The 11,996-nt window shown below is 40.7% G+C and overlaps 1 protein-coding gene across 1 annotated transcript in view; it reads right to left on the bottom strand.

Moving 5' to 3' along the window:
* Nucleotides 1–3,457: 3,457 nt before the first annotated feature.
* LRP8 (low density lipoprotein receptor-related protein 8, apolipoprotein e receptor) overlaps nucleotides 3,458–11,996 on the bottom strand; it is a gene marked incomplete at its 5' end in the record, with an annotated part of 43,923 nt that continues 35,384 nt past the window's right edge. Inside the window, 7 exons of the mRNA XM_009695749.1 lie at nucleotides 3,458–4,061; nucleotides 5,091–5,263; nucleotides 5,478–5,546; nucleotides 7,594–7,824; nucleotides 8,494–8,646; nucleotides 9,086–9,227; nucleotides 11,667–11,806. Coding sequence (XP_009694051.1) covers nucleotides 4,023–4,061; nucleotides 5,091–5,263; nucleotides 5,478–5,546; nucleotides 7,594–7,824; nucleotides 8,494–8,646; nucleotides 9,086–9,227; nucleotides 11,667–11,806 — 947 coding nt within the window. The remainder of the gene's footprint in view (nucleotides 4,062–5,090; nucleotides 5,264–5,477; nucleotides 5,547–7,593; nucleotides 7,825–8,493; nucleotides 8,647–9,085; nucleotides 9,228–11,666; nucleotides 11,807–11,996) is intronic.

The raw sequence follows: 11,996 nt of genomic DNA, 5'->3' as shown, positions 1-11,996 counted from the left end.
TAGGAGACAACTGAAGTTGGCACCACTCACTGAACTCCTGCACCGAAGCAGTGAAAAAGCTTGCAACAGACCATGGTTATAGCTCCCTTCTTGAAGGCAAGGATGTAAATTAGGAAGGCAGATTTAAAACTGTTTCACAAAGGTAAAGGACTGAACTGATGGAGAACAAACTCTGTGCGAGGAAATGATGCACACATACTCCTGCAGAAGGCAGAAAGGTAACTGAGTTACATACGTTCTATGAACACAGAAAGGATTTAAATGAGTACGTGTAGTTGTATAGCATCTTAACGACAGCAGGCAGCACAGCATTACTATGGATTATCTCATACTGTATGGTTACTATGTGTAAAAAGTGAAACAAAAAACTCCAGAATTCTATTGCTAATACAGCATAAAGTCAGTAAAAAATGAAAACAGAAAAAAAAGCCCAGATAGTTGTTTTGGCAGGCATACTTCAATGTCCCAGACAGCCTTTTAAGAGAGGCCCACACCTCTTTCTTTTCTTTTCATTTGTGCTGTCCTCTCTGTTTAGACCTGGAGAGATTTTGTTTTGTTGTCATCGGTTTTTCTATTTGCTACCATATTACTCTGCTAAAATATTTAACTGAAATGGAGAAATATTTTAAATTAAGCAAAACATATTTTCAGTTCAATATAAAACTAAACCACCAGTATTTACCAGTATGTAAGTCCACACTAGTTTGGTAATAACTGCTTGTGTCTGAAAAGTGTTAGCTGCTTGGCAGTGTTCTTTTAGGGACAAAAATTGACTGAAAGTTACTTTGATTCAGTACACTGTTCCCAAAGGCTCTGCCACAACACCTGACAGGGAGAGGCTGTGTTGTCTTCGGTGCTTGGATTTCTAATGCATCTTTGAGTATATCCTGCCAATTACCTGGGGTTAGGAAAAAGAATGGTCATTTGATGCACAGTTTGGTTGTCTTGGTCTTCAAGAGGTACAGATCAATGGATATTGGTATTTATGGCTACTTTATTCCCCTGGCTGATAACTTAACTTAAAATGCAAGTTATGCAGTAGATTTCCCCCAATGACAGACCAAAGGGGACATACAGCGATACCTAAAAGGAGGAAAGTCTGTCGAGCATTTGACTACCTGCTCAAGCTTCTCTCTGCACAGGGAAATGTCATACCTAAGCCCATCCATTTCAGAAAATGCCTCCAGTCGTCCCTCCTTGTTCACAATATCTTTGTTTCTTATCTAGGATTTCATTTTTACAAGAGAAGGGAAGAGAGAGCAAGCCAGCTGCCCGTTTTGTTCTGACTCATTTGTGTCTCCAACTAAAACTATTGTTCTAGTACAGTGGATCTCATTTCAGCTTTATTTCCATAGCAGAGACTGACTGTATGATTCCAGGAATAGCAGTATTTCTGTTTTTTCTTCAGGATGGCAGAAGAGTGCGTATTTGGCTGTAGCACGTTTTTCAGCTTCTGTGGATATGCTTTACCAAAAGCTGTGCAAAGAAACTGAGTAGTCTGCAACTAGTTGTTGAATAGTCTAACATGTAATAGTTTGGGTTAAAAACTACACCAGTTCTGTTGCATGCACCACTCACTTTTGAGACAACATCTTCTCACAATGGGTAAGGAGTAACGTACTTGTACCACCGGAACTTTTACTCACTTATTTTAGTTACATCACTGATACAGTTGTTCAGCTCAAGGAAATAATGGAGCTGGTACTGTTTTCCATGTGATTTGAAGATGACCAAAACCAGAGCGGCAGAGAAAATGGTCTGTTCAGAACAAAACGGTCTGTTCATTTACACGTAGAATATGAGCTGTGTTCCGTGTTGCTGTTGCGAAGCTGCCGCTGAACAGCTGAACTATACAATAGCGTTCCCGAGTCCCACTTTGGGTTTGGACAATTAAGAGTGAAGGAAAACTCAGACCAAAATATGACACAGTCCGAGGTGTAGGACAGCATTTTAGGCACTATGAAGTAACTAGTTCATTAGTTCCAGATAAAAAAATTTAATCTTTCTATAGAAACAGTGCACTGTTTTACAAACGTTTTCATTTGGTTTTCAGTAATCCTTATTGATGTAAGTACAGCGAGTGTTACACAGAGCAGATCCCTCCCCTGCCCCTCCCGGGTCCTTTTGTCCATAATGTAAAAACTGAAACACAAAAGGCACCAAGCAAGAACTTACTCTAACAGAACTTCAATATGACAAGACAGAGATCAGAAATGATTACAATGTTAAATATCATCCTAACAATCTGAACCATTATTTAAAATAATTAATTTCTTAAAAAACAAATTTGGTGTTTGACTTCTCAGTAGTTACAAATCTGTAAAGGTTGAAATCAGCGCTGCACATCGAGTTCATTTACAGTGGTTTGGAAAAAAACGCAGCCTTTATACATGGTTTGTACAGGTTGGTTTGTGTGTATGTGTTCTTAAAAAAGTATCAAAACTGTAGAACTTTCAAATATATTTACATTCGTCTGTTAGTTACAGTGTTATCACATACAGCCTTTTCTCTTTTTTTTTTTTTCCCCCCTCCATGCACACAGTGCATGGATTTGTAGAAACGGAGCTTCATACCTTAAAACAATAATTGGATATCTCAATCATTTTTTCACTGCCTTAAAATATAGAATTGGAATAGAAGGATGCTTGATTATTTGTGTGTGTAGAATGAGATGAGGGAAACTGGTGGTTTTTCTGCAAGGTGCAGGATGACCCAGCCAAAGATACTGAAAAGGCTGTGAATTTTTAACCTCCTTTAACCTCCTTGCCTAGTGCTCTGGGGTACGGGAGATCTGCCACAGTGCAGGTCATTCCGTCGGCAGTCGTTTGGAAGGTAATTGCTGCACTTCAAAGAACTCTACATATGCTGAATTATTGCCCCGCAGCATCTCCTAACTTTGGACTCTTAATCAGTATGAGTCGGGGGGAAAAGCGCAAGCAGGGAAGGAATTACCTTTTGTTATTGTGGGGTTTATTTTTTTTTCCTGATGAGCCAGGTGAGAGTGCTCACTTTGGGTGTATGGAAGTATATGGCTAAATCTTTGTTTCTACTAATTCTGAGCTAATTTGAGAGGTGCAAGATTCCCAGCAGGGAAAAGCATTTAGATTTACATTTAGAAACAAAAAACCTAAATCAGAGTTGCACAAAGCTGTAAAAAGCAACAATACAATACAAAAAACTTGAGGGCTGTAGGAGTTTCCCCTGACTGAAATGCTCTAAGCAATAGCTCTTCAGTTCAAAGCATTGCGGATGAATCGTTCTGGATGGACTGGAAAATGAAAAAGCAACCCTTACGAGCCGGTTTGGAAACCAGGAGCTCTGTTACGGGAGTGCTTAATCTGTTGGCTGCCTTACCATACAGCTCCTTCTTACTCAGTGTCTTTAGATGTCAAAGCAAACTTCTCAAACATCCTGTAAAACTCAATTATCCCTAATTTTCATAAACATAGGCTAGTAGTTTTAAAATATATGTATATATTTTTATATATGTATATATTTATATGCCCATATATCTACCTAGTCAAGATAGATATATACACAGATAATCTATGCACAGCAAGCCAAACATACAAAAAATAAATACTCTCACCCCTCTACTGTATTTACAGAACAGATCTTATAATCCAGATTTTGTTAATAAATATTTCTAAACTGCCTGTACAGAATTTGTTTTACTTATGTTGATGGATAGCCACAAAGCATATTCAACATATTTACAAAATATCTATAAATAGAGTCTTAAAATAAAGCAATAGCTACTGAACCTTCAGCCTGGCTGGTTATGTACATTGAGTTAGTAGCTCAGCTGTCACTTATTCACTATCACAAATGGGTAGTGCAACAAGTTAAAATGTGTATAAAAGATTATACATACAAAACTCTCACATCCTTTGGATGTTTGCAGTTCATTATAACTTTGTGGTTACCCTTCTGCAACATAAATAACGATCAAAAAGAAGAAGCAGGTTCTGTGATCCAAAGCAAATTTGTTCGTTGTGGTGTTTGGAGCAGCAACTTCATCCTCACGGCAACCCATCATCTTCTAAGCTTAATGCTACACGCTGCGAAGGAAAAAAACCCCACACTTCAGAAAACTTGTGACTTGTGATACTGTTGCTAACTTGTATTTCTTGTTAAAAAGCTCATTGCTGTCCCTAGTGTGTTGGTGACAAATCTATTTTATGCATTGATCCCCCCGCCCCCAAATGGGGTCGCTCGCTCAGGTGTTACTGAAGAGGTGTTGGAAAGTTTACTTCACTCATGTATGGGCTAAAGATCCTTGTAAGGGATGACACTTTCCCTAGTGTGATCTTTAGCAGGATCTTTAGATAATATAGGGCATTACCTACCTGCATGCCTGCCTGCCTATAGAAGATATATTGCCTTCACTCATTACTTACAGATCTTTATGCTGCCTTCTAAAAATACAATGCAGTTCTAACTGCCACTGCTTCATCTCACCAGGGCTGCTGGCTTTGAAGGAGGCTCCTTTACAGACTGCCACGCAGAACAGGTTCTCTCCCTTCTGTGTACGCAGGACTTGCTATCAAAATGAGTGTTTGCTTTTTGTAAAGCTTAATCTTGCTGAGGCAAATTTCCTTAACTTCTTACAGACCCTCAATCACTCCTCCTCGTGAGGAATCTGACTCTTCTTTATGCTGTTATACTATGGAGAAAATACTCTCCCTGGTTTGTAGAGAAACTCAGGTTATCCTTAAGAGAGTTCAGACACTTGGTAGCAGCAGCCTAAGCACAGACAGAATGGAATCCGGTAGAGGATAAGTAATCAGCTGTCACGTATTGAGCTCTTGAGGTAGCTAGCTTTACACCTGCTAGCTTCCTAGGTATATTGATTAGGACAATTATTCTTCATTTGAACAGAATATCTTATTATACAGACCACTATATTCTAAGACAACTGCATGAACTGCCTCAAAGTTTAGGCTTCTGCCTATTCAATGATTATTAAAGAAGTTCTGTTGTTTGTTATTTGCCATATAATGATGAAAACTCTAATTCGCTGCAGGTAATTCTGTATCTAAACTCAACAAAATTAATCTTCTCCGTCTGCACTTTCCTCAGATACTTACTGCTGGGTAGACATGTCCAATTTGGGCAGTCCGCCCAATGTGGATTTCATCTTCATCCTCCTCTTCTGTTGTCTTTCTATACACTGGATTATCAAAATTCATGCTTTTAGTATTCTTCCGTTTCCAGTTTCTCCAGATGAGGTATCCCCCCATGCACAGCAAGCCAAGGACCACTGAGGAAAGGGGAAAGAAAGAGCTGTTAGCCGGGCATGAATCTGCTGGGATGTTCCCACCCGTCCTTGTACAATCCTCTCTAAGCCAGGCTACTTTCCCCCATTTCAACAGTTCCTGTACTCTTTCCCACCCCCAAGCCTGAAAATCAGAAGAGTGCATTTACACGAGGATTTTGGTATGATCGCCTTCAAAGGTTAAATCAAATCAGCTTACCAACAGGAATGACAATTCCAATAACAGCTGCTGTCACAGTTGAATCAAAGCCTTGGTCATTATTTGCATCTGTAATTACAGAAGTCATTCTGATCATTTAACTCATTCGCTGGTTTTAAAGCCACATCTAAAGAACGTTTTCTGTTAGTAACCATGTTGTTTTGCCCATCAGAAAGCTTTTGTAATCAAAGAGTTTACAAAAAGTTTTGTAATAAAATTATTACAGAGAAGATAAAAAGCATATACACACAGATCTGGGCTACCCTGAGCTGTTTCTTCTTAGGAACGATAAACAGCCTGGCCATAAAGCGCTGCTGCCCTGGCAGGACTGCAAACTGCACGCCAGGAGAGAGAGTGGGGCCAGTTCAGGGAAGCGCTCAGTACCGTGTCAGCAGATAGAGAAGCTCTAACCAGAAATGAATACTCTCTAATTTTCAAGCACAAAAAAGGAGGCCAGTTTTAAAAATCATGATGTTTAATGGAGACTCCATGCATGGATCAGGGGATGGTGAACAGTGCTCTTAAAAATCCACAGTAGAACACTTTCTAGTACTGACACAATTAATGATTTATTGAGCTGTCAGAAAAAGAATGTAGTTCAAAGCCATCTGCACAGTTTTTCTTTTTAATTTTTTTTAATTTTATTTACAGCTAAGGAGTTAGTCAACACATGTATCATTCATTGCTGCAGTCTGCCTCAGCATGCAAGAATGACCTCAAAACTCGATATTGTACCTACAAGAGAAAAAAACAATTATAGGGAAAATTAATCAATAAAAAAATCATCAATACAACTTTCAAGTTACATACTAAAAATGTTTGCTTTGAGCTCTTGTAATACGGGATCAGGATTGAAAATTTGGTTTTGCTAAAATATCAGGAATTGAGAGAGGAGGAACTAACTGTAGTTCTTCTTTTGATATACCAATTCATAGAACTTAAAAGGCAATTTATCCCTTTAAATACTTGCCTGTGGCAGGTTGTTCTGTTACATAGTTATTTACTTAATAATAAGCCAGACTATTTCAAATGTGGACAATAAAAGCACCTTGCTTCCATGGCTTATTAAAAAGTTAATTATTGTATTTGAAAGAAATTTGCACACAAAGAACTTACAAGAATGAATTTTAGAACCTGGATTCTGCTTTCCCATGTGCAGTACAGAGCGCGCTGCATCACTGTTCCTACAAACAGGCACCCTAGTCCAACAGCGGTGGTTTAGTTTTGCTTTCCAGATGCAATGGAAACTGCCTACGCCACTCAGTGAAACGTTTAGGGAAAAAAAAAGCATTTCACTGTTTTTAAAGCAATCTAGATCTGTTTGAGGTCTTGAATGCCAGTCCTGAAGAGTAAAGTCTTCTCTCTAGACTAGAATTTTTTTTTTTTTTTTTTTTTTTTGAAAAGCAGTTCAGCTTTTCTGCTTTACCTTGGCAGCACGACCTAGAGGGATTACCTGTTAGCCCTCAGATAGCAGGCTGGTGTTTCATTACGCGCTCATTATGTAGGGTGAACTTGAGGAGAGCTTATTAGTGCTCTCCGTTGGGATACTCTTCTGATATGTAATGCAAAACTGCAAATGCATGTCATGGATCAGGCCACATTAACATGCAAAGCACAACCACGCAAAACCGATGCGGCTTGTCTTGGGCTGTGGTAATTCCAAATGCCCAGCAGGGCTACAGCTGGACAGGAGGCACTTTCCACCCACAACTTGTGCGGATCACATTAATAATTAAAGAAAGTAGGTGACGCGCCTGTAGAATCATCCATATTGTGGTATGCAGCACTGCAGCCAGCACTGAAGCTGGGCTGAACTCTAGTTGCACAAGGCAAGGACTAGTATGAACTCTCAGGGCTTCATCTCTGGAGTCCATTTGATGTGTGTTGGATGAAAACACGATACAAGTTCCTTAACATCCCCAACAACTAGAATCACATCAGCCATCATAACACAGAGGTCTGCAGGAAGAGTACCTCATGTCTCCTGCTATGCAACAGGATGGGCCGGCATCTGACCTGCTTATAACTCAGATGTTAGGTCAGGTGTCCCACCAGTGCATGAGTTTTTGTGGTAGGGTATATGTAGAAAAAGAAAAGAGGAATCTCATTCTCTTACAGTGCTGTGATAAATTGCTGTTTCCAGTGGTCATCTCAGAATCTATCAGGATGGATGTGGCGGAACTGAAATGAAAACTTGGGGTGGTAATCGTAGCTTCTGATACAGCTCTGGGGATGATGTTAGTGCTGTTACTGGCACTGCCAGGTACAGTTGCAATGGTCGTGCTACCAGCAGTACGGGACACTGCGGTTGTAGAAACCGGTACAGTAGTTGAAGTAGTTGGAAGATCTGAAAAGCAAGAGCAACAAAGAAGTTTGGTTAAAGTAAGTACACAAAGCAAATCACAAATGGTGCTATAAATCTAGGGAGGATTGTTATTTTTAATGATTAGAAGCAGAAATCAAATTCCAATTCTATCTACCAGGTAGTCAGACTACTGACAGTTCTCTGCCTAAAGCTACAGAAATGATTTCCTGAAGTCACACTTTATTTATTAATAGTAGTAAAGCACTCTGGATGGAAGGTGGTTAAGAAGTTCAAAAACTTGCAGGTTTTTTCAGTACCTCAGAAGATACTGAATTTGTACCAGGAGCATGTTAGGGAAAACTACACTGAAAACCACTCGTCTCTTTGGGATATTATCAGCAATGACCATGGCCTCTCCAGATCCAGCAGCTATAGGGCAATAAATGTGGCAAATCTTAATGATCTATTGACCATTCACGCTTTCAGTGCTGGGCCTTATCCCTTTTTTTTTCCCCCTCCCTGCTTTTATCTTTTTCTGGTTATGCTTTCAAAAATATGCAACCTTTCAATAAAGGACACCACAATGCTGCATTCAGAAGGCAGCAAGTAGCAGAATACAAAAGCTAGTGTTTGTGTTCCACCATCAGGAAATATATTCACTGTAAGTATGATTTTGTTGGAAGAGCGAATCAGTGACGTGATTGTATTTACCTTTGTAGCATTTTTTCATGTCAGGACCCAGCCACATATGGTCAGGACAGGCACATGTGTACTTGGGAGAATGGGGAGAGATCTGAGGTGCAGGAAGACACAAATACTCGCAGCCTCCATTTGGTTGGGGGCTGAGCTCACAGGAATCTGGAGCTGTTCAAGGAAGGAAAATAAAAGTTATTTTTCTAATTATTTATTTCTTGTTCTTGGCAAAGAAATTATCAGGTTCTCTAAGACATCTCTCTTCCACTCCCTACTTCAATTAATCATGCTGCTTAAGCATCTGCACAGTTTGGAGTGAAACCTTACTCTCTACTATAAAACCTGCCCAAATACATAATGAATGGCAAGCATCACAGTGACAAGAGTAACTCATTGTTATCAAAGATGCTAATTAAACAGCTATTAACAAATTGCAGACTTTTCAATAAATGCTGCAGCTGAATTAATTATGCAGGAACTTGAAACATTAGGCATTGATTTCACATTATTACCTGTGCTTTCTCTCTCATCAGAACCATCAGGAAGCATTTAATTTACTAGCTCAAATAAACTTGATTTAGGGCCATGATACCCTGAGGATATGTCTTACCTTTGGGCTGCTTTAATTCATGAAATACCACGATGTCATGAGGATTATTGAGATTTTCTGCCAAAACGGAGATGTCCAAGCCATTCAACCTGTTTGCGCTGAAGATTGCTTCGTTCTCCAGGTCAGTCCAGAACACTCTGTCCTGCAGGAAACGCACAGGATTTCTGACATGGCCCTGCTCAAGTCCAGCTCAAGTTGGGTTAAACTCCAGCAGTCACAAAGTCAGTGCACTGTGCTCCTACCTTGGGGCACCTTTGATTCGTGCTACTTCTGTCTGCTGCTTTTTTCTTTGCTTTTTGGACACTGTCATTTCTAATGTTCAAAAGCACAGCAATCCTACGTGTTTATAAAGTGCTTAGTAATTCTGAGTAGCGATGAGACTGAGAAGAGGGAGCAGAAATGTGGTTAAGTACAGAAGAGCTGCACCCATTCTGTTTCTGAATTTTTTTTTTTTTTTAAAAAAAGATGGGGGGGATCATGAGCAGAACCAAAGGGCCATACTAGAAACTTCTGTTATCTCTGCTGATTTTTTTTGCCTTTCCAAAGCTAAGACCTGCATTAAACAGGTATCTATGAAGAGGTCAGTGCCTAGAGCACACCTGGATGATGAGTATCTATTCTCTTTTTTATTAATATCTTTTGCATGGCATGCTGTGATTGAAGATGCAGAATAATGGGTCAAGGAAGTAGACAGGAATTGCAGTTATCAAACAGTATTTAGTTGCTTGGTCGGCTATGTATGGTGCTACCTGCTAAAAAAGACATGTATTTCAGTAAGGAAAGCCACATTGCTGGAGAACAAAGGCAAATTATCAAAAGCAAAAGGATTGTCTGTTATTCTAACCAGCCACACAGATGAGGAAGGGTGTACAGAGGTTAAATAACCCAAGAGATCCTTCCAAACCCTCCTGATGGGGATAAAACTAAAGAGTAGCAACGTCTTGGGGAAACCCATGCCCGAAGTTAGATGCCTAGATACCACACACATTGCATGGGAGGAATAAAGGTTTTAAGGAAGAGGGTTTTGCTGAGTCAAAAGCCAACCTCGTTAAGTGAAACAAAGAGAAAAGAAAGGAGGCCGACATACACCTTGAGAGGGAGCCAACCAGACACCTTTCTCTGCTACAGCTTACCTACAGTGAGGTGCCAAAGTTGAAGCTTTTGTTCCCTTAATCATTTAAATAATCACAGAAAGGAGCTTAGCTACAAGAGAGGAGACTTCACTGCCCCAGGCTAGTGATACGTGGCAATCCTCTACCAGGGGAGGAAGAGTGGAAGAAACGGATTGTCTCTCTGCTTCCACCCAGGCAAAGCAGGGATTTGAATTATGTCTTCCATACCCCTGAAGTACTCCTGAGATAGGATAGAGAAGGCAGTTTCGAACGCATGCTTTAGATCTTAATCATGAGATACAAACTGCAAGGAAGCTGTTAGCCCTGGGCCCTGCCACTGGGTAGCTGTGTATAAACTAACGGCAAAGTGAATGCCCATTTATGTAGCAATTTCTGCAGATCTCAGCAGGTCTTAGTTTCTCCTTGATGACATTTGAGGGTCTGAACTGTACTATTTAATTAGTTATTGCACTGCTTTTAGTACGGCTACAGTGTGACACTGAATGGTACAGGAGTACTGAATCTACAAGACTAATTGGGTTTTCAATGGAACATACTCCAGTAAGAGTTGGAAGCCTTTGTGAAAAGAGGCTTATGTCTTTGTAGGATCAGAGCTATAATTTTGGGGACAGGGAAGTGTCTCTGATGCGTGGTAGGGTGTGTGTGTCATAACTGGAGCAGTTCAGCCTAGAAGGAGAATTACCTGACCCTTTCAGAACTAAGTGAACAAGCACCGTTTTCATGCCAAGTCCCCGGTGCACACTGGCTGCACGGGGGGCCCTGCCAGTGCCTTGCTGGCACAGATACTCCCGGCTGAAGCCTTGAGACTCCCCGAGACAGATGCAAATGTTTCTGAGGATACTTTTGCAGATGCTGGGGTGGACGACAGAAACAAGTGGCTAAGGTAGCAAAATTTAAGGGGCTGTCCTCCCCTGAGGGTTCTGTTGGGATGAGAAAAATGCAACACAGGTATGCAAAGATGGTGTGAAACAAAGCTGCTGAGCGCCTGCTCTGAGCCCATGCAGCTCCCCTCAAAGTCCGACTTTCAAAAGACGAGAGACATACTACAGTGTCACTCAGTGAACGTTTGTCCCACCTGCTGATCAGAGTAAGTGGCTTCTCCCTTCCCTTGCTAATAGCTTTGGCCTTTGTATGGGTGGTTGGCTCAATTCCAACGAAGGAAACCCCCATTACCCACTTTCCAGTTCTGTGGGAGGTGTTACGCTGGGCACCACCTGCCCCTCATGGTACTGCATCAGGTAAAAGCAGGAGACAACGCATTGCTCCTGATTAAGGACTTTAGAAAACAATTTTCCACGCTGAACCCACACCAGGTTAATCGGTTTCTATAGCAGCGAACACCCTTGCTGAGCTTTCTGTGCTATGCAAAAGGCAGAGCTTTTAATCAAGAAAAGCTCTGAGACCTCTCGCAGTCTCCAGTCTGTTCTGTATCCGTTTTCGACTCTTACCTCAAACACTGCTAAGCCGAAAGGATGACTCAGATCGTCAACAGAAGAGATCAGAACTTTTCTGTTGCTGCCATTGAAATCAATGCAGGACAGTGAATGCAATTTGGAGTCCACCCAGTAGAGACGCTGATTCAGCAAATCTGAGAAGTGAAACACAATGAAGCAAAATTACAGACAGCTCCTGCAACTCTTTTTCTCTTGCCCAGCATGTTTCTCCTGCTGGCAGCATGACTAATCTCTTTATTATTGAGCCCTTTTTTTTTTTTTTAACACTAGTTCCGATTTTGAATCAGTGCCCAGATATGCTGGGATAAGACCCTATAACTAAGA

The sequence above is a fragment of the Cariama cristata genome, unplaced genomic scaffold (genome assembly GCF_000690535.1).
Source record: "Cariama cristata isolate BGI_N322 unplaced genomic scaffold, ASM69053v1 scaffold21332, whole genome shotgun sequence".
Classification (NCBI taxonomy): Eukaryota; Metazoa; Chordata; class Aves; order Cariamiformes; family Cariamidae; genus Cariama; species Cariama cristata.
The sequence above is the reverse complement of the archived record's forward strand: the minus strand, read 5'-3'. Positions and strand labels throughout refer to the sequence as shown.